The sequence below is a fragment of the Gossypium hirsutum genome, chromosome D12, assembly GCF_007990345.1.
Source record: "Gossypium hirsutum isolate 1008001.06 chromosome D12, Gossypium_hirsutum_v2.1, whole genome shotgun sequence".
In the NCBI taxonomy this organism is placed as follows: Eukaryota; Viridiplantae; Streptophyta; class Magnoliopsida; order Malvales; family Malvaceae; genus Gossypium; species Gossypium hirsutum.
Genome location: NC_053448.1, coordinates 30739748 through 30763273, shown reverse-complemented (window position 1 = coordinate 30763273; position 23526 = coordinate 30739748). Strand labels below are relative to the sequence as shown.

The 23526-nt window shown below is 31.7% G+C and overlaps 2 protein-coding genes across 2 annotated transcripts; both read right to left on the bottom strand.

Annotated features, from left to right (window-relative positions):
- Positions 1-10765: 10765 nt before the first annotated feature.
- On the bottom strand, positions 10766-13076 carry LOC107945713 (transcription factor SPATULA). Its single transcript, XM_016879808.2, has 5 exons — positions 12718-13076; positions 12298-12423; positions 12112-12177; positions 11842-11907; positions 10766-11146 (listed from the first exon to the last, which is right to left on the bottom strand). Exons 1-5 carry the CDS (start codon positions 12745-12747, stop codon positions 10871-10873), a joined length of 564 nt encoding a protein of 187 aa, XP_016735297.1. The 5' UTR covers positions 12748-13076; the 3' UTR covers positions 10766-10870.
- A 1954-nt stretch (positions 13077-15030) lies between these two features.
- LOC107945712 (probable E3 ubiquitin-protein ligase RHG1A) lies at positions 15031-18496 on the bottom strand. The gene is made up of 6 exons (XM_016879807.2): positions 18353-18496; positions 16072-17382; positions 15934-15984; positions 15709-15807; positions 15487-15630; positions 15031-15337 (listed from the first exon to the last, which is right to left on the bottom strand). Exons 2-6 carry the CDS (start codon positions 17344-17346, stop codon positions 15206-15208), a joined length of 1701 nt encoding a protein of 566 aa, XP_016735296.1. The 5' UTR covers positions 17347-17382; positions 18353-18496; the 3' UTR covers positions 15031-15205.
- Between the last annotated feature and the right edge of the window lie 5030 nt (positions 18497-23526).

Genomic DNA, 23526 nt, shown 5'->3' with positions numbered 1-23526 from the left:
CAGATTTAGAAATTTGAACACATTTTGGAATTTCCAAGATTGGAGAATTAAAGAAAATATTAAACGTCCATATTCCCTTTTTGACTTTCCTTACCAAGTTCTTTGCCTCATAAAAACGAAATTAAATAATTATAAGTTTAAATTTTGAAATATGAAAGGATAAAATAAAGTTTTATAGGTCATTCACTTATTCCATTCAATTAAATTCAATTAAGTCTCCTATTAACCATTTTTATCTTTCACCACATTCACCATTAAAATCAATTGATTTACTCTTATATTTTCTTATAAAATTTATAAAAATATTAAAAATTATATAAACTTATAAAAAATAAAAAATCATAAAAAATTTATAAATTTTATAAAATTTTATAATAAGTTCTATTAATTTATAAAATATATTTAAAATTTATAAAAAATTAGAAATTATAAAAGAAATCGTTTAAACCCCTAAAATCACAATGACCACATAACATCAAACCAATTGTTGAATAATGGGAATAGTTATCAGATTGTTAGGGTCATTTTCATGTTGAATAAAATGTTCTCGATCTTCCACAAATAAAACGATAATTGTGAGACCTTCTCCTTTTTATTGATAAATTATTTTTTAATTTTATGTTGAGTCAAACCCGAACTATGCAACGAACACGAATGAAAATCGAGGAAATTGGACATGTACAAATATTTACATGGAAAAATCCTTCCGAAGAGGATAAAAAACCACGAGCAAATAAAACTTCACTAAAATGGAAAAAACCGAAAAGGGGAGTATAAGATGGAGAAACAAATAAAGCTTGAACCCGAATACAAAGATTCCCCAAAATTCACACAAACTCTCTCTTAATTTTGTTGTTGTTATTCTAAACTATCTGGAGTTACTAAGAGACCTATTTATAGTTTGAATTTCGTGTACAAATATTACTAAAACATCTATTGAATAATCAGAGTTAGACTGGAAAAATATAGCAGAGTTTAACCAGAAGAAGAAACCTGGTTGAGTAGGGAACACATTGCCACATCGTGATGTCACTATCAGCTCATCGGGACATCCATATTTGCGTCATCAAGACATGGTGTTACTTCTCATCAGGACGTCATAATCACATCGTCGAGATGACGACTCTTTCTCTTCACGATGTCAACTATGTTTCATCTAAAATGCAAGGCACACTTACAAATGCCCACCTTGACTCGTATTTTCAAAACGCCTTCTTTGCCAAGCGCCGCCAAATACCTAACTTGATCTCTGTCGAATGCTTACCAAGTCCAAACAATGCCTAAACTTGGAAATTGGAAGACTCTTTATCATTATGTCTTCTAGATTGTTCTGTGCTGATTTTGTGAATCTGAACATCTCATTGAGCGATCACCTCTCGAATAAAGCGATACCAAATATCTATATGTTTTGTTCTTTCGTGATGCATCTAATCTTTCGTGAGATGTATGGCACTTTAACTATCGCAATATACCACAGCTTTGTCATTTTTATCAACCAGTTCCCCGAATATACCTCTTAACCAAATGGTCTCTTTCACAGCCTCTTTGATAGCTATATATTCATCTTCAGTATTTGATAAAGCCACGGTGGCTTGAAAGGTGGCTTTCAAACTAATAGTGTTATTTTCCGAAAGTGAACAGATAACCTATGAGAGATCTTTTTTTGTCTAGGTCTCCAGCATAATCTGAATCAACATAGCCGACTAGACTTTCTAAACATCTTTCGAATTCCAAACAAGTACTAGAAGTCCCTCTTAAATATCTTAGAATCCACTTAACAACTTGCCAGTGTAATTTGTCAAGTTTGACAATATATCTACTTACTACACTAACAACATGAGAAATATTGGGACAAGTACAAACCATTGCATACATTAGGCTCCTGACTACACTAAAATAGGGAACCAATGACATATACCTTTCTTTGTCTTTGGTTTGTGGTGAATCTGAAGTTGAAAGTCTGAAGCAGGCAGCTGACCGTCGCCAAACGTGAGAACATTTGGACAGAAAATATTGCAGCAAAAGATATGAAAATAAGACAGCAGTGTTTGCAAGTATACGAGTCAAATTGTAATATAGATGTGTACAATGAAACACAAGAAAGTATTTTGAGGATCAAACCTAATGGAGGACGAATTAATCCTAAACCTACCTCTATAATAATAAGTCTAAATAGTAATAATTAAAATCTATATTACGACAATCAATAACTGAGATAAAGATCATAACCTAAATTAAACTAAATTAAATAATAGAAAATAAATAAACAACTAAATCAGATCAACAGACAAAAGATTAACTAGTTTTAGTTGTTGTAGTTAACATTAGAATCTGAGTTTAAATGGAATTAACTATTAATTAACTAGTATTACCTATCGGCCTCTACTAATTAACTAATCGGCAGGTACTCGCTTATCTCCTGACTTTACTTTTCCTACTAGGATAAATCAATATTTACTCAACAAACCTATCTCCCGACCTCGTTTAACCTATATTACTTCTTAGGTTCGTCAATCCTAGGGTTTGAGCATACATGATTTAAAACCAATTAATGATTTAAAACCAATTAATCCCTTCGGGAAACCCATACTCTTCTGTTAATTACTCCCACATCCACTAATTAATCTTCCTAGAGACTTAGCCTCTTTTGGATCTAGATGTCATAATTCTTAGGTTGAATTTAAAGATGTAAAAGAACACAAATAAATCAAATAAGAGAAAGGTAAGAAATTAATGAATTGATTGAATCAAATGTGATTGGAGTGGCGTAATCTCGTAATCATTAATAGATCTTGATGTTTGCAAATGAACATTAAAATAACTTATCTAATACTTTAATTGAAAAGACTTAGGTTCAACCCAAACCTAGTTGAAAAGATCAAAATTATTTCGAAATGGAAAGGAGAATAAACTTAAAACTTAAATCTACTAACTACAGCTCCTAAAAGCTTGCCCACATGTTGGAAATAGTCTTACTATTTATATTAATGTTTGGAAGCCCTAATCCCGAAAATAATTGATTGCGCAGACAATTTTAACCTTTACGGCACTTGTGTCCCACGTTCAGCCCTGTGTCGCGACACGATAGTGATTTTCGAAGCTAGGAGTTCCAGCTTCTTGTGTTGCGTCTCGGGAACTCGTACTCTACTGGAGTTTCATCCATGAGGCTGTTGAGTTGCTAAATACACATCCTGCACACTCAATTAAACAAATTAAAACTACCTAAATCCCTAATTGGCCTAATATGTCAACTAACATCAAGTACTGCATAAAAATGCTTATTTTGCAAATAATTAAACCTAAATTGCGAAAGCTAAAAATGCGATAATTAATTATAAAACAACTAGAAAACAAGCCTCCTAAGTGACGCAATGTACTAAAACTACCACCACATTTTGCGACAGATCAATTACCCCCACACTTAAGTTTTTGCTTGTCCTAAAGTAAACAAAAAGAAAATGAAAAATGAAAAATACACATGCAAGAAAAGAAGATGAACTTGAACCAGTTTGGTACACGAAATTGGATCGAAGCATTAACACTAGGGAAAATTGCCTAAATGTATAATTCTAGCTATAAAATTAAACAACTTAGAATTATTTACATTCAAACCAATTAGTTCAAAACATTATAAAGAAAATAAGTTAAAGAAATTAAACATAAAATTCTATCAAAATGTACACACGAATATGACATTTATGAGTGAAGAATCCAATTAGTTCAATTTTTTCCTGCTCAGATTTTATTCATGCTTTGAACTCTAATACAATATTTATAAGCATAAGCACTTACAAGTTTTTGTGCCAATATGAGTGAGATTTTTCTCAATTTCTCATATTTTTATTACACTGTGAACACTCAACACTCTTTTGGCTTTTATTTCGTTCTATGCTTTTATCACACTTGCAATGCTTTTAATCTTCACAATGCTTTTGTTCCTACAATTCATTTTAATTTAAGCACGTGCTAGTAAAGATTATACTTATTATATTGCACCATTTCAATAACCATGACTTTATTTGTTGAGTATTTTAATTCAAACATCCTATAATTCAACAAGAGTAAATGCCTATTCGTATCTACCTTTATTATATGGTAAATTTAATTTCTTTTTCCTATTTACAATTTAATAAATTGAACGAATTAGTCTAAATATAAACAACCTACGTTATTTATTTTCTGGCCAAATTTATAATTTAAACAATCAACCTATGTACATGCTCCTAACCAATCACTTGTATTTCTACAAGCTCAAGCATATAGAAAAACACAAAAGAAAAAATTTTAACTAATAAACTGAAAATGAAACAAAGAAAAAAAATTGAACTAATAAACTGAAAACGAAACAAAACAAATAAAAATTTAAAAATTTTTCTATGTCACCCCCCACACTTTAGTTGACACATTGTCACTAAAGTGCAAATAATAAATAAATGAAAAAGATTACTCGATAAACTTGAAAAGTCCTCAGATATTGGTAGGTGGTCTCCTCCTTGCGAATGAAGATTGAATATTGTGGTGCCGGCAAAAATTGTGGGGATCCTACATAAAAAATTACAATTATAATCTACCTAAAAAATCTAATCCTAAAAATTAAAATTTTCCAACCAAATAAAGAGAAAATATTCAAGTCTTCAAACAAATAATAATTAATTCTGAAAGTAAAAATTAATTTTTTGTGGCGCCCCAAACTCGATCGGGACGGTCTGACTCGAATCCGAAACGTCACATTAGTCACTTGTGTGACTCTCCTCACAGCCACCAATTACATCACAGAACCACCAATCATACCATACAGATAGATGAATAGCAATCAATCGTCAAGAAAAAGTAAACATACGAACCCTGGAATCATGCTCTCTAACAAAAACATAAAAAAATCAATTAGGGGTAATCTCGTCATTTTATATTCATCATGTGAATGCTTGTAAAACATCAAATTTTACATTCATACATACAATAGAGTATTAATAGAGACAATATCTAAAAGAATCATTTAAACCAGATAAGTAAAATTCATTTGATTTTAAAACAAAGATTTAAGGACTAATTCGTAAATTTAGTAAAATATATAGAAAAACCTTTTTTTACAAAATTAAGAGTAAAATTATGAAATTAAACATATGAGACTTAATCATGCAAAATTTCATAGCAATTCATGACATGTAAGGACTCTAATTTCATTGCATAAAAATCAGGACTTAATTGCAAAAGTAACAAAATATGCCCAAATCACATACCCTGCCACATCGTGACGGCGTGATTACTATGTCACGACATTTTTTGGAAAGGGCCCTTCTTATCGACAACACGATAAACAGTGTCCCGATGACGATAACGTTGATTATAGGTCATCGTGACGTCGTCTACAATTTCTACAGAAACAGCCTAGCAACTTGCATATAACACTTTGACACTAAACTAGACATACCATTTCAGGTTTTCATGCCAATTTCCCTATTCTAACATGTCATATAACATGCATAGGTCATTTAACACATGCTCCATTACACTAAAACATACATTGACATGCTTTGACCTTATAGGCAAGTTGCTATGCTAACATGCTTTCCTAAAATTACAATTCAAATTACTCAACATGTCAAATTTGCATCTCATGCCTTTCTAAGTGCACTAATAGTTCAAAACATACCAAATGACCATTTAGAACTTGTCCAGGCATCCAACATCCAAATTAATCATCTACATCAATAATTCACTAACAAACAACATAACAATCATCATGCAACTTAAGCCAACATATCATGCATATTTAAGCATTATTCCACACAATCATTGAACCACAAACCAATAATAAATGTCCTTTAAATAGTCTTTAAAAATCATTTTTACAAACCAACAAAAACATGAAGTCTAATCTCTCAATTATGGTCCCATGTTGCCTTCTTTATTGTAGTTGAAAACACAAAACATATTTAAAGGGAGCACATGTGAATAAGATTATATTTTCTGAAATATTATGTTTTACCGATTTAATTAACTGGCAGCATGTACCAACGAACCAGGTTTTATGTAAGTTTGGCCAACCCTGTTCGTAGTTCTGTTGTAACACCTCTAACCCATATCCGTAACCGGAATAAGGTTTCAAAGCATTACTAAAGCTTATCGATCAAACAGACTTAAATTACGAACATTTTTATCATGTTATAATCATATCAAAAATAAATAAAACTCATACATATAGTCCCTTAATTGAACCCTCGATGCTCAAAATACACGTTAGAAATAAATTGAGACTAATTTAGAAACTCAGAGAATTTTTCGAAAATATTAAAAATTTTCAAAGCTGCAGGGTTCACACGCCCATGTGGTCAGGCTATGTGTCTCACATGGTCTAGTCACATGCCCGTGTGTCTGGCCGTGTGGACTCAAAATGTACCTTTAACAACAAGTTTACCATTCCCTACAAGCTTGAACAATAAGCAACTCAAAAACCATTCGTTTAACAAATTCAAAGCACAATCAAACACATCCAAAATATGTCAAAACAATTATCCTAGGTGCCTAACCAATGTACCATCATAGGTACCACAATTATATCATCTAAACATATTAATAAAACATCATTCAAATCCAATTTGAAACATGCCAAATTCAATTTACTTTGCCTAATTCATGTTCATTTAAACATTAACTTAAACATGTCATAGCATGACCTCAAACATAAATACATATTATATGTATATAACCAACCAATATTAAACTTATAATCCCATTTACTTTACAATCAATCCATAAAATAATTATTATTTAGACACCCTAGGTACATGCTGACACAAAAGGAAAAACATCACCACGTTTGAGTTTGGGATTGTTGTTGGATGCTGAATCGACGATCAAAATTTAGTACTTAACCTGCGCACGAAAAACAAAACCGTACGCTGAGTAAAACTCAGTGGTATTTCTATAATCCGAATATTTAAAGACAAGATAATATAATATGTACATTTTAATTATAAGCACAATTGAATATTAAAAACCACATTTATTCATACAATGACATTAGTCATTCAATATTCAACTCATAAATACATCATTCATACCGTACTCAATTCTCATCATTTGCTATATAATAGTTTTTCACAGTATGATACACATATCATTTAAACAACAATATTGTTCATTTCATATCCAATTCATGAATACACAATTCATGTGTCTCAATCCATATTTCAATTCACTGTCTCATTTTCATTTCACATGCAATATCATTTAATATCAATCATAATGGCATTTCATTTAATTACCCCTATTAACACGACTCAGACTCGGACGAATACACAGATCTAACCAAAACACATCAGTTTGGCACCCAGTACCTCATCGAGTAATTCGAAGTAATAAATTGACACCTAGTGTCTCATCGGCTAAACTGAAGTAAATTGGCACCTAGTGCCTCATCGAATTAATCCGAAATAGTAAATTGACACCCAGTGTCTCATCAACTCGAAGTCGAAGAAATCCCTAGACTCTTTCAATCCTACGACATGTCATCTATATCTGACTCAGCCCGATACAGTTAATAGGGTTTAATTTCACAATTCAAAAACAATCAATATCCAATATCAATTTTTCATATAATCACATATACATATGAATTCAATTCAATTCAATATCAAATGCCAAATACTCCCCTCAACCACTTATCAGAAGCATTAAATCAAAATACAACAATTAATAATTAGATTCGGATTATAAAAGTACAAACCAGAAATTTTGAGCTATTCCCCATCGACTTTATCTTTTCCCTTTTTAGTCAAGGATTCCGGTACGACGTTAGCTACGAAATTAAAACAATTAAAATTCATCAATACAACACAACACAATTCAATCTCATATTTAATATTTAAATTTTTACTCAATATTTGCCTAAATTTCAATTTAGTCCCTAAACCAAGACTAACTTTATTTCTTCACAATTAATCTTACATTTTCATACAAATTCTACTTTAAACTAAATTTAACTCCCTAATTTCACTTAAATTCCTAATTTTAAAAATTTCACAATTTAGTCCCTATTACTTAAAATTTACAATTTATTCTACAATTCAATTCTTTTTCATTTCTAACTTAAAAATCTATCAATTTAATCCCCAATACTAAAATTTTTCAACATAAACATCACTTAAAAACTCAATAATTTCTAAAATTTTGACATGGGTCGGGTAGTATTTAATACCGGATTCTAAAAACATAAAAATTATAAGAAAATGGACTAAATCGACTCACTAATTGAGCTTTAAACTTTGAAACCCTAATTTTCTCCTTTGTTTTTTTCTCTTTTTCTTTTTCTTTCTTTCCCTTTCTGTTTTCGTTTCTATCTTTGTTTCTTTTTCTATTTCTTTTATCTATTTATTTGTTTTGTTTTATTATTATTTCATTTACTTATTATTATAATATAATATATACTTAAATATTAAGTAAGTATAATTTATTAATAAATATATGTATATAAATTTAACACATGTGGTCACCAACACCATCCACTTGTTGGAATAAGGCTTAATTGCTTCTTTAGTCCCTTTACTTTTTCTTTAATCTATAATTCAACTTTCACTCTTTATGCAATTTAGTTCTTATACCTAACTACTCTTAATTCATGCAAATTCACCTAACCAAAACCTAATTGACTACACAATTAACTTCGTAAATATTTTTAATAAATATTTACGAGTCCATTTTACGAAAACAAAATCTCGAAAATACATTTTTCGACACCCGTGACTATCGGATCGTTACATCTGTGACCTTGCCAAAGTTTTTATTTAACTCACGTTTTGTGATGCTATGTGTTTATTCTTTCTTGTATGATCGCTGAGTTTGCAAGAGCTCACACACTCCTTTCTAAACACAATAGATAGTTAAATCACACGATGAGTAGCAGTGAGGTGAGTGATCTCGGCAAAACATAAATATTGAAAAGGTGATACAAGCGAATTCTAGATTAAAGGCAATATGGGTTTCTACTTGGGCCTAGAATTAACTTTTTGTTGACTTCGCCAATTGTTCTAGGACTTAGTTATTTTTTATGATTTATTATGTTTTCCTTGTGTTTTTGCGAATCGATAATACTTTATAAACACATTTGAATTTTAAGTATATGGATAGAGTCCAAGTCTGATTAATGTTTTCTTTATTTACAATTTCTTACTTAAGTAATTAATTTCTAAGCACAGTGTTCGCCATAAGCAATAGCATGAAATATTCAAAACTGAACAAACTCATATAGGGTTCGCCAAATCTGCTGTGAAGTGACAGAGTTGACAAACTATGCTAAGTTCGAACCCCTACAATTGGCGAACTACTATCTGCAAACCCTTAATAACCTTTTTGATAAAATATGATCCGCAGAATAGGAGAGACCCAACAAATCGTGTTCGTGGAAACTAAACACATAGAGGTAATTCGCGAGACCTACCTTTGTAAAAAGAAACTTACCCCATGAAAGGCTTAGAATGTGCAAGCTATGCAGGGGTGCGAACCCCAATTTCAGATAGATGAACTGTTGTGATTCCACAAGGTACATTGTTTTGCAAAACTTAGGGTTCGCATGTTCTTAATTCCTTTCTTTAAATATTTATGACTTCAAGAAAAAAATTAAGTCCTTGCAAGTGAAGTAGGTTTGCATGTTATTGCCGTTGCACATCATGAAGCAAGCAAATTGATTTCGGGAGCTTGTGCTTCCTTAAACCTATACATGTTTTATTTGTTTTAACTTGTGGTGTGATGGAGGTTAGGTTGGGTGTTAATGGAGAGTCACTTATGTGGCTAATGTGGTGTTTCATAGCTCGGGTTCGGTGACTGGATCGGGTATTGGGTGTTACATTCTATAATTTTTTAATATTAAATTAGAATCTATCATGTGTCACCAACTGATTGGTCCAACATTTGATTTTAATTGTCAACATGATCAAAGACAAAAATCGTTAATAGAGAAGCTTAGACTCAATTGAGTGCAAAATTATTGCAATGACTTAATTATTATTTTTTTTCCTTTTTCTTTTTCAAAGATATGTTTTTTTAACTATAAGCCTAAAATTGATAAATAGTATAATGATTTTAAAATGAAAGCAGTACAAAGTGTTACATTGGCAAACAATAAGAATATGCCCCCATTGGATACACCAGCCGACCGAACATGCTACTTGGTAGAGTCTTGTTCATTTAGGCAGAACACACACACACACATATATATATATACGCACTTGTTTTATCTGCCTTCCTTGTCCCAAACTAACCTTTGTTTGGATTCACTCATTTGTTTTCTTATAAATACTAACATGTCCGTTCTAATTAATATAGTTCTATTGGTGATGTTATTTCTTATAATTAAATATGATGTGATTAGGCAATGTCGCTTTGCATTTGTTTGACAAACGTGGAGAAAAGTTGGTGGACGGACAGCAAGTCCAACCCAATGCCAAGCTCTCAGACAAAATTTAGATTAGAAAATTGAATTTACGTGTCCAACTCGACGGCTCCCACAAATTTCTAATTATATGACACGACGAAAAGACAAGGTTGAAACAAGCTTATTGGCTCACTTTCTCATTATATTGATTTCTTAAATCTGATACATGATAATGTGGCATCTAATTTGTTTGTTTTGTTCTATCCACGATTTTCAATTCCCGTTATAAATCAAGACCACACATTAGAAACATTACCAGCTACCTGGCATGGCTTATAGATTATTTTAGTTACCTAATTTCGTACAAGAAGAAAACAATTACTCAATAAAAAGGGAAAAAGAAAACAAAAGGTTTAATTCAAACAAATGTTTTAACAGGTAGTTCAAGAGTACTGTTTGAACATTTATACCATTTTAACCAAGTTCATGTAATTTGTCTTACCTGAAATGGTCCATGGGCCTGGATTGGTTCCAAAATTCCAGTCCCACCGATGTATTTGAAGAAATCATGTTTGGCAGGTCGAGCACCAATTCAGGGTTTGAGGATCTGCATTGGTTTGGTATGTCAAAAACCATCTGCGCCTGGGTTTCTTGAGTTGCTGACACCGTGAATGACGCATTCGTGTCGATTCTTGTTTGGGAAAACTGGACTGGTTGCGGAACTCCAGCCAAGCACATGGGATGCATGCTTAATCCATTTCTCATTGATAGTATCTGAGATTTCAAACACAAAAGTAAAATAAATCACAAGTGAACTATTAGCCCATCTGTCATCAGCCTACAAAACAAATATCCTGCAGCAGATAGAACTCAAGTCCACAGTGTTCATGTAATCGGGACCTTAAATGCAGGCATATTCCCTTGTTTATTTTGAAGTAGCGGTACCATTTTTATGTCAATGTCATCAGTGGATTAATTAGGAGGTAGGTCTTGAATGCCAATGAATATACTACATGCCTATACCTCTGTTACAAAGATACCGGTGTGACTGCCTGATACAAATATGTTTTTTTTTTTTTTAAGTTACGCAATTTATTTAGAAGATCCTCGAGTCATCTTCGAATTTGTGTTGGACAGATGTTGAATATGGGTTTACTTCAAGAAAGATATATATAACAGAGATAACACAACATAGCATATGGTTGTGGATGTCAAATTTCTCTACAATCAATCAAGTCATGATCTTAACTTTCATATGACTCAAAGATTTGCTCAAGAGGGTTAGAAGGGTTCCCTTAGATGGCCTGGCAGAATGCCATTGCATACATTCGAAACAAGGCATTAATAGCACATGGACTTGGTAATGAGTTTTGAAATGTTTTAGTTTCTTTCAATATCTTCAAAATTCTCGTTACTTTGGATGGTGGGTTCACCCAGAAAAGGAAAAGAGAGTAAAGTTGTTAGCATACCCGAACTTGAAGCTGAAGGTGCTTCAAGTATTCAATAACTTCATCGAGCATCGAAGCTTTATCTGTCTGCCAATCCCTCAATTATTACCCAAATTAGTAATGCCACAAGGTAGAACACAAAGTAAGCAATAGAAAGACAAGATAAAGTTTTCGAACATTATTATATGAACGTCTCAAAATTCGTATAAATACATAATGTAAATATGGCTATACAAATACAAGATGAATAAATGGAACGAAATGGGCAGATGAGAAGTAGAAAATGTATACCTTGTTGGCATTTGGAACAAGGTTTTGCAATGCTTTCATTTTCTCATTAATCCTACTCCTCCTCCTCTGCGTCATTCAAAACCAAAACCATAAATCAATAAAATCCATGAAGAAACCAACCCAATGAACCAAGAAATCCCATTATTATAGATTTAGTACAAAAACACCATAGATCAAACTAGTAACCTTTTCAGACAAATCATGAACCTCGGCTGCTCTGTTTCTTTTTGAGGAACTACGAGATGGTGCTGACTTTGGCGGTGCCTCATCAACCAATGCTTCAAGACCCTCTTGCCTAGGACAAATTTCAAACTATCGAGAACAAAATTTTAATCTTTGCTCAATTTGAATTCTAAAAATGGCCAGAAATATCCCGTTGAAATAGAAAACTTGATTTTGCAAATGAATCTTGTGATGGTCACTACTGTTTACTTCATGTAATCAAATTTAAGCACTGCATGTATGATGTATACTATCTTTCTTAAGATCTTAACTTTCTAAACCAAAATGACCCAAATTCTCTCCTTTTTCTTCGACATTTTCTTGGCAAAAGAATCATAATAATAATAATGATAATGAAACAGCAAAACCAGACACTTATCTCACTTTCACAGTCTTGATCATCAGTGGTACCATTCTCACCAGCTTCTCTGATCATATTACCCGACCCTCCGCTCTGTCTCTCAGAATAATCAATCATCCCCTTCTTTACTGCTCCGCCACCAGGCGGAGCCTCTGACCGTGAGAACCGCCGTGGATTCTCAGTTAGACCCCCAAAGTAGGCCATCCCAGAAGCCGAAGAAAAAGAAGAAGAATGAACTAGAATTTGATGAAGAAGATTGCATATATAAACAAGTTCGGGTATATAATTCTAATCACATTTATTATCCTTCTTATAATGAAACATGTTAAGGTTAATGTTATCATCTCCCCTTTTTAGCTTTGTTTTTTCTCTAAGCAGTTTAAAATATTTCTTCTTTTCATGTGGTTCGGTTACTGTCTTCTTTTGCCCTTTTCCTTTTCTTTCTTTTGAAACAAACCGAGTTGCATTAATAGGTTTTTCTATTATATAGTATTTAGACGGATATGTGTTAAGATGTGATCTTTATTTTTGTTAATCATGAAATGATAATACTATCACTGATTTTTTTTCACAATTTCTTTACAAATTTTGTACTTTGATTAAGTCAACCTATTGAATTCAATACTTATAGGTGTTCAAAGTCATATTATCTTGATTTATCAATAATAATTTAAATTTGGCCAAATCTATCATCTCAAATTTAAAGTCTTATAACCATTGAGAAGGGATTGTATGCAACTGTGATTCCACGTCATTCATATCTTTTTTCAATATAAAAATATCAAATCAAAATTTTTCTCCTGATTTTCAGCTTTTTTCTCCTGACAAAATTTAAATTCAACTAAAAATACTAAAAATTAGAAAGAAAACTATGATTTGTCATTCTCCTATTAAAAAATGCCTATTAAAAAATTGATAAGAATAACGTGGAATCACATACGATTATATATAATTTTGGCAATGGGAACCAATTGGTCTGTGCGCCGTTTACATTGAACTGTGCATTTCTTTATGGTATAAGTTTTGCCATACACGATTTTAATACTTCTGTTTTTATTTTTATCCTTCCCATGGCTTCTCAATTAGTATTCTCAAAAGCGTCAAGCGCAATACATGTAATTAATAAATAATTAGTAAAATAAGATGGATTTTAATATAGTTTGTTTTATAAATTCAAATCATTGTTTAGTAGTTCAAGTCAAATATTTTACTTAATCTATTCTAAAATTTTTTAAAAATAAGTATGAAATACTTTTAGTGTCGTGACATTGATTAGTGGTGTCACGACATTGAGGCCAGATTTATCTAGTGTCGTGACATTAGCTATTCAATGTTGCAACATCAGGGGTAAATTATCTAGAGCATGCCTAAAACATCTAAAACCAATTCTAAACTATCATCAAGCATTCCATAACACTTTTAAACATTATAAAACATAAAACTCTTTCGAAATAACATGTAATTCAACATATATCTCAATCAAAGCTTAACTAAATTCTTAGAACTAACAAAATATTCAAGATTCACAAAGTGTTTTCACTAATAATTTTATACATGTACTTTGATTTAATCTATGTACATGCCATAATTTAATACCAAAAGATCAAAATTATATTCACTTCCAAGCTAATAAATTCGATCCAATTTCAAAAACAAAGATAATAACTCATGCACAAAGAAAAGGCACACGTGGAAGGTACCTATCTATTGCTTTTAGTCATCGAACATATAGAAGTAAAATTTGTGTTAATTAATCTAAAAATAAATTCGTATACATTTAGGCACCTTGTAAAAGGGAAGAGATTGTATGAAACTGTGATTCCACATCATCCATATCCCATTCTAATAAGAGAATGACAAATCAGATTTTTCCTCTTGATTTTGAGTATTTTCAGTTAGATTTAAATTGTTTCAGAAGAAAAAAAAAATTAAAGTTCAAGAGAAAAAAACTTGATTTGTCATTTTCCTATTAAAAAGAAATGTAAATACAATTCATTTTTATTTGTTATTTTGGGTGTTGCAATCCGTCCCTTAATTACTGTCATAGTGGGACCAAGCGTTACCTTACCTGTCTCTACTTACGTGCCCTATTGTGATTCGCGAAATAGATCTGGTATCCAACCCACTTCAGTCTACCCGACATGCGGAACCACCGCAGTATCTGCGTCTCTATCATCAAACATCACACACTGAAGGATTACAGAAAACATCCAGACACGGCAAGCTAATATACGCTCATTATGTCTACGACTTTGGTTGGTGGATAGTGTGATGATGCAATGATATGTGAATTGATCAGAAACATGTGCGGAAACCTTGGCATTTTCCAACTCAAATGAAATATGAAACTGGAGTTTATTGAAAATTAAAATTTAATCTGAAAACATCTGTTGCTAAATAACATCAAACGAAAAAGTAAATAAAACAACTGAAATGATACTGAGCTGATAATCCTCCTATTCCTTAAGCATGCAGGCACGCAAACATCATTAACCATGGTGGATCCAATTCTCAAATAGCCAAAGCTGTCTTCTTGCAAACGGGGCACGAATTCTTCTGCAAGAGCCATTGCTTAATGCAATTGAAGTGAAAGTCATGACCACAGTCCAGCTTACCAAGCTCTTCTCCATTAACATAGTCCTCCTGTCAACAGTTCCCAAACATATATACAAATATAGTTACATTCCATTTTTATCTTAGATTTAATTTGTATTAGTAGATGAATTTATTTGTTTTTGTATCATTTGTGGTGAATATGAATGAGTGGACAATTGCAACCGTAACATTATAACCTGACAGATACAGCATGGTTCAGCTTCGGCAGGAGGTTGGACTGTGATGGGCTGATATTTTCGTCTCCTCAGATTAGCCATAATAGTTTCCTCGCTTAGCCCAGTGCTAACATCCCCAATTTGCTCTTCCAGGTCCAGTAGTTCCTAAACCCAACAAATAATCTTCAGGATTTAACAAAATCTGAAATCAATGCCTCTGAATTACAACCATTTAAATGTTACCTCATAAGACATATTATCAACATCAACCCGCATCTCATCATTATTCTCGTCCAAGTCACGCATTCTATTCAAATATGAACGACCGAGCAGCATTGCATCCTGCAGGCAAAAACATAATATGGCAGCAATTTCGTTTATGTTGATAGCTAAAGGATTAGTCTAAACTCCAACGTGTCTTAGGATACCTCAGCTTTACACCAAATAATAATAAAGTTTATATCTTACCTCAAGTCGTAAGTTACCGGCCCTACGTAAAAGTCGCAAGTAATTGCGAACCTGTTATGGCAAAGTCGTATTTAGTTCCCAAATTAATCCCAATTTTCAAAGCCAACTAAATGGAGGAAAATAGTCTGTTGAGCAAACCTGATATAGCAGCCTTCTTCTTCTTTGAGCGGCAAATTGGGATAATGGTATAGGCGAGAGTGAGACTCGAGAATGATGACCAGCTTGTCTCTCAGCAATGGCTCCCAACCTTTGTGGAAATTGAGCAGGCCTAGGATTACCGCCTCTCATTAAGGCGTCCATGTCTCGAACAGTAGAAGGAGCACCATAATGATCATAATGTATTGGGCCATAATTCGCCATCCTCCAGGCCTCAGAGCGGTCGGCCAAGTGTTGCTGTCTCTGTCCATATTGTTCAGCCACATTTAGTTGAGGGTACCCCATGGACGAAAATGGTGTATGCATGCCTGAACCTGCTTGGGTTCTCGAAGAAGCAGCAATGTTCCCAGGAAAGCCTGCGTTCCCATTGAGCAAGTTCATGTTTGCTTGCAGTTGCATGTTTGCAGGGGGAATCATCACAGGTGAAGGAGCAAATGGCGACATGGTTGCCCCATTCCAATATTGGGGAGGCTGATGAGGAGCTTGCAACGGATTAGTGTTAGGGGCTCCTACAGTAGGCTGCTGCAACATGGCTTGATTTACCATAACTGGAAGTTGTGGTGAGCTAAAGTGACCATACGATGAAAATGCTGGTCGTTGATGACCAGTTGGTTGTTGTAAATTGGAATAGTTTGAGTTCCACTGCCACAAGTTCACTGGCCCTGGGTTTTGTTGATTCACAGTTGGTCTGAAACGAGTATTTCTTTGAAAGTAGTCGATTTGTCCAACCTGTACTGTCGGGGGAGCAGCCACAGGTGCAGCTGAATGAGTGCCAGTATGGACGGAATTGGCTCCATTTAGGGTGTTGATGATGACATTGTTTTCGGGTGGTCTTCTTTTGCATAAAAGCCTTCTTTGAGCATCAGTTGGAAGACCAACTCGGCTGATGTTCTCTTCTACAACATATCCCGCACTTCCTGAATGAATCATGACTGGGCTGGAGGAACCACCACCAGAGGTTGGGATTTGATCATCACCCGAGGCATTTAATGTTCTAAGAAGGTCCAAGGATAGGAACTGTGCCAAATTCTCCTCACTGTCTTCAACATTCAGGTCTATGTTACGCTGGAGAGGACCAGAACCGGTGACTTGGCCTGGACCCGTTGGAGCAACGGCGATATGACCATTATTGGGGTTCACCCCAATGTTCTCTGCAGAAGGTCTAAAGGTGGGGTGTTGTCTGGTGCCAAGACCGCCATTGAAGCCAGAGTTCCCTGGGGAAGAATTTGAGCTACTGCCTTGACCTTGGTTTTGCATTATGCCCAACTAATATTTCCTTCAACCTTAACCAATCTGAAAACACAACACCCAAAATTAACTTACAAACTAGTACATAAAATGATAATCCTATATAAATACGCTTGCTATAATTATTTAAAAAACAACAACACATGTATTAATAAAGTTGTATGTTTTTCACATTATCAAGAACAGGATTTGCTTATTTTCTTTTTTTCCTCTTCAAACTTGCTCTAGTCTAAGAAACAAAGTTCCTAGAAATTGATAACAAAATCTTATAAAGAAGGCATCCTAAAGAGGTATGTATATAAGAGAAGCTTATAAAGTTATCTCCATTTACAAGCAGTCTGTACCATATATACTTTAAAATCAGATCAATCCTACTTCAATTCTTCATTTATTTTTAGCAAACACTTTAGCATATACATTGAACATGCTTGAGTTTGTTAAATGAAATTTTAATTAAGCAAAAAATTAAAACATATAAGAAGATGATACCAATTAACATAAAGGCTACAGAATAAATTAACTATGAAAAAAGAATCAAATTAACCATATAGCAACATACTTAACCTTTCTCAACCTCCAAATCTTTAAACATAAAAAAGAACAAATTGAAAGCCCCGAAGTTCGATTCTGTGCGTATGTTGAAGTAACAGGAATAACATAAATATAAAGGATTTTTGTAGAATTATTACTAAACTATGTAGAGATATAAGAGAAATAAAGCAAAAAAATGGAAAAAGAAGAAACCATCAAAGCATCCATCTTTTGTTTTGAAGAGTTAGACATTCAAATAAAATAGAAATCATAATTGATTAAAAAAAATATACTTCTTTTTGCTAGTTAATAAAAAATATATTTCAAGCTGCACTAGAATGTAACTCCACAAAATTAAAGAAGCAAAATCTGGACTACATATAAAACCAAGCCTCTTAATGAGTCTATCAAACTGAATGGAAAAGAGAAGAGATTAACTCTCTGATTTGAACACAAAAAGAAGAGCAAAGAAAAGGGTGTATACCAAAAGTGATGAAAACAGGCAATGAAATTTTGAGCAAAACAGACTGAATTTATAAGCACCCGAGATTGGTTTTTCCACCAAAACTTAATCTGTGAAATTTATTTCTTGGTGCAACATGACAAATGCCAAGCAATTGGTTTTTATTACACTGTGTTTTTATTATAAAAGTGAAGGTTTTTGGAGATATTTAAGCGAATCTGAATTAATTACTATGGAAAAAGGTGACAACTATGGTAGTAAGCAGGTTTTTGGTTGCCCGTTGACCAATTGTATACTCTGCATTTTTTTTGGTTCTGTTTTACTCTTCATGTCCGTTTTATATAGTATATGTTGGGAGTTTGTGCTATTCTTCAACAATATAGTCTCAAATGTTTGAACCTATTTTCTCTCCTAAAATATATGTGTCTTATCATTACACTCAACACTTGTTCGTATATCTAATAATTTTCATACTCGTATTGATATATGTATTTTATTATGATATAATTGTATTTAAAATATTTTATATTTATGTACAATTTATTTTTTATATAGTGTCTAATATTATTAGTTTTCATAATTTTTTTAACCAAACAATTATAAAACACTTAATGTTAACATCAAACACCATGCTTATACATATAATTTATAGATTATGAATGTTAGAATTCAAATTTCATTATTCTTTTCCAAAATAATGTATATTTGAAAAAGTATGTAAATTTAATTAATTGTAATTATATAGGTGTATAATGTTGAGTTAATTTAAATATCTTAATTATATTTTCTAATTCTTATGCCATTTGGAAAATTACAAAGATAATTACCCATGAAAACTTATTTCTTTTTTTTTAGATTTGTACTTTTTTAAAATTTTAATTAGATACAAACATGTTTATAAAATTAACATTTCTTGTAATTACAATAAACTATAATTACTATTTTAATAATTACACCTTTGTATTTCAATATTCAACAACTTAGTTTTCGCTAATATATCTCAAGATACAATATGATTGAAGTATCAGAACTCTTCGTACATTTGGAATTTAATCCTTTACTTTATAAATTTGAAAAATCCAAGTTCAATTGTTAATAATGTTAAAAATTTTCATATTAAATTCAAGTTTATTACAATTGTCCTTTTTTTCTTTTTCTTTTTTTAATTTCAAAACATCAACTTATAACATATTTTAACCTATATCTTAAATTCTACTACCACGTGACCAAAGGGATTAAGGCCAAGAAATCATTCACATCTTCAAGCCGAGAAGTAACTGAAACATAATCAAATTGTTCTCTTTCCATCCTTTTACATCTTCAAGATTGAAGTGCCATACATATCCTTCTAACATTTTCTTTTGTCCCATCTGTAGTTCACATTTCTAACACCTATTTTTAGTTTTTCATTAATTTAAACAAATTTGAGGAACAGAAAATCAATATAAACAAACCCGTGTGTACGTATATCTAAATCAGTTAATAGTCATATCTACATATGCCCAAAATTAGTCAATTTCACACCCAGTTTCACACGTTATGAAAACTGTACAAGGAAACAGCCTGGAATAATTATTGTAACATGACAAGGAAATATTTGTCAATAAAGGAAAGCATTTAATTCACTTGGATATGTAACGCATGCCAGGTCGACGGTTTTATCTTTTCAAAACCTCCTATTTTTTTCTAATCTAAGATAAGTTTAAACTTTTATATGTTTCCTAGAGGAACAAATTGACTTACATTTGTTGATGTAGAGTTTGTGTGTGGAAGAGAGATAAAATTTCTATATGATAATTGGAGGTGAACTAGGTTGGGGACTGAATTTGGTAGTGTAATAGTATAGTCAAAATTTTAAAGACAAAAAGATGGTCAAGATAGGTTATACAAAACCCTTTGTGGTGGGGTTCTCATTGTCCAATTGTCTCTTGCAAAGATTCTATTGTTATAATAGTTGATGACTCTCATTATGTATTACAAGAAAAATGAGCATTAGTAACTAAACTTTGCAATAACATAACGTGCTTCAGTGCATTCGAACCTACATTCTCCTATATTGATAATAATATCCATGTCAATTGAATTAAAACTCAATCGACATTAGTAATATTTTAAAAATATTGTTATGTAGTTTAATTTTTTATTTATTTATCGCAACAACATTAAATATCGTTGAATAAGCTTGAACTATTTTGCAAGACATTTAAATGTTATTATGAAATTTAATTTTATGATTTACTACTAACAATAAAGTTTATTGTTACAAATTTTTAACTATGTAATTGATTATACATACTTATAATAATTTATTACATTTAGTTTTTTTTTAAAAGACGAAATAAGGAGAGAACAAATAAAAACAAGACTTGCACTACACCAGAATAGGCTTTTAGCGGCACTTTTTGCGACGTTTGGAACAAAAGCGCCATAAAAAATCGAGCATTAGCGGCGATTTAGCCAAAGCGCCGCTAAAGGTAGAGCATCAGCAGCGATTATCCGGAAGCGCCGCTAAAAATAGGAATTAGCAGCGTTTTATATAAAGCGCCACAAAAAACCTAAGACCAACGGCGTCGTTTTTGCGATTTTTTAAACCTTTAGCGGCGTTTTTGTGTAAGCGCCGCTAATGCTCCGATCTTTAGCGGCTCTTTCACAAAAACGCCGCTAATGCCCCAATCTTTAACGGCGATTTCGTCTAAGCTCCGCTAATGCTCGGATCTTTAGCGGCGTTTTTGTCTATGCGCCGCTAATGCTGGGGTCTTTAGCGGCGTTTTTGTCTATGCGCCGCTAATGCTCGGGTCTTTAGCAACGTTTCTAACTGAGTGCCACTAATTCTCTTGTCTTCAGCAGCGTTTGTATCTAAGCGCCGCTAATATATTTACCTTTAGCGGCGTTTTTGCCAAAGCGCCGCTAATAGTAACAAAAATCTTATAAGTTGAAATAATTAATATTTTGTTCTATTTATTATATAGTGGGACAATTTACATTTAAATTATAATTAACAAATAATATTGATTAATATAAAAAGTTTTTATTAAAGAGAAGTCGTATATATATAACAGCTAACTATTTATAACAGTTGATTATTTAAACTATTTTACGAGAGAAAATATATTAAATTATGAATAAAATAAAATATAATAAAACTTAAATTGTTGTATTAATGTAAAGAATAAATTAAAAATAGAATTAACTTTTTATAAGAGTAATAAATTTTGGTAGTATATATTGTTCGACTAATTTATACAAAAAAATATATATTTTTTAACAATTAATTATTGACTATATTTTATGATTAATTATATATATTAAACATTTAGGGAATTTTTTTATGGACGGTATTTTAAGGAGTACGGGTATAGATTTAAGGTAATTGGGATTTAAGGTTAATTTAGGGGTTAGAGGTTTAGGGGTTTGAGATTTAGGGTTAATTTCAACAGTCATGTACAGGGTTTAATTAATTAGATTTGTTTTTGATTATTTTTTATGGTGAATATATACGTTCTTATATATTTGTAAAATAGATATTCCAGAATAAATTTAATATATTGAATATTATAATAGGTAGATCATGATCACTTTATGCATGTTGATTGATAATTTATAATTTGAGACTTGTTAAATGATAATTATCTTGTATATTTAAAAACATTTAACCGGCCCTAATAACCATTAATTGATTTTTTTGATATATATGGCTATATATATATGGTTAATTAGTAGCAATATACCAAATGCAAAAATATCGATACTTAAGTTCAAAAATGATAAAAACTTATATTTAGATCCATACGAAAATTTTTGTCATAAAGATATTGCTAGCATATATTTCAACTAATTTGTACAACATTTTTAATAATATATATAATATATATAATTAATTAATTTGCATGTTTAATAGATTTTCACTATATTTTGTTATTATTAAAGAATATTAATTTAGGGAATTTTTTGGGTTTGGTCGGGGGGTTTAGACGGTCATAATAGGGTTTCTTAAGAGGTTAATATTAGATTGATTAATTTTTACGGTAAATATATATATTTGTAAAATAAATCCAGATGATCAATTAATTTAATTAATATATATATTAATGAAGTTTAGTATAGTTTATATTATAATTATTAATAGATATATATAATAGGTGCGTGGTAGTTAGATGATCATTTTATGGATGCATGTTAATTTATAATTTGAAGATTATTAAATGATACAATTAACTAATAATAGTTGTATATTTAAAAACATTTAACCCAAATATTTAACGGCCATTTGAAATTTTTGATATATATGGATATATATAGTTATTAATTATTTAATTTGTATATATAGGACCAAAATAATCTTGGTATAAATAAATAAACAAATAAATAAGTAGGTAATTATGTATTTGTTAGGTAATTAATTATTTAAATGTAAGATCACAAAAAAAGAGAAATTTAGCGGCGTTTCTATAGAAAAACGCCGCAAAAAGGTAGCCTTTACCGGCGTTTTAGTCAAAAACGCCACAAATATTGCAATATACGACGTCGTTACGTGTTAGGGAATCAATTTCTATTGTGGCGTTTTATAGGTAAGCGCCGCTAATATTCTTGATACTCTATCAGAACGACGTCGTTTCTGTTGAATGATGTACTCTATTATTGGCGTTTTTCGGGAAAACGCCGCAAATATGTCTACAATTTTGTGAAAACGTCACCGTTTGTTTGTGTAATTGAAAATTTGGTGTTTAGGGGTTAGTGGGATTTAGGGTTTAAGGGTTATGCTTTAGGGGTTATGGGATTTAAGGGTAAAGGGTTAGGGGGTTATGGATTTGAAGTTTAGGGTTTCAACAGTTATGTTAGAGTTTAAGTTATTAGATTAATTAGTTTTATTAATTTTTATATAAAATTTGATGTTTAGGGGTTATGAGGATTTAGGGTTTAAGGGTTATGCTTTAGGGGTTAGGAGATTTAAGGGTAAAGGGTTAGGGGGTTATGGATTTGGGATTTAGGGTTTCAACGGTTATGTTAGAGTTTAAGTTATTAGATTAATTAGTTTTATTAATTTTTATATCAAATATGTTCTTATATATTTCTAAAATATATAATAATAAATTTAATATATTGAAATTATGAGTATATAGTTTAAATTTATTTATTTATCAATAAAATTAAATATTATAAATTTCAAACTTTATACAAAAAATAAATATTATAAT

Coding starts and splice junctions, on each gene's coding strand:
- LOC107945713 (XM_016879808.2), bottom strand. CDS start 12,747: ATGGTACCACTGATGATCAAGACTGTGAAA. Junction 12,178..12,297: donor TTCATGATTTGTCTGAAAAG/GTTACTAGTTTG, acceptor TGAATGACGCAG/AGGAGGAGGAGTAGGATTAA. Junction 11,908..12,111: donor TTGTTCCAAATGCCAACAAG/GTATACATTTTC, acceptor AGGGATTGGCAG/ACAGATAAAGCTTCGATGCT.
- LOC107945712 (XM_016879807.2), bottom strand. CDS start 17,346: ATGCAAAACCAAGGTCAAGGCAGTAGCTCAAATTCTTCCCCAGGGAAC. Junction 15,631..15,708: donor TTGATAATATGTCTTATGAG/GTAACATTTAAA, acceptor TGTTGGGTTTAG/GAACTACTGGACCTGGAAGA. Junction 15,338..15,486: donor AACCATGCTGTATCTGTCAG/GTTATAATGTTA, acceptor AACTGTTGACAG/GAGGACTATGTTAATGGAGA.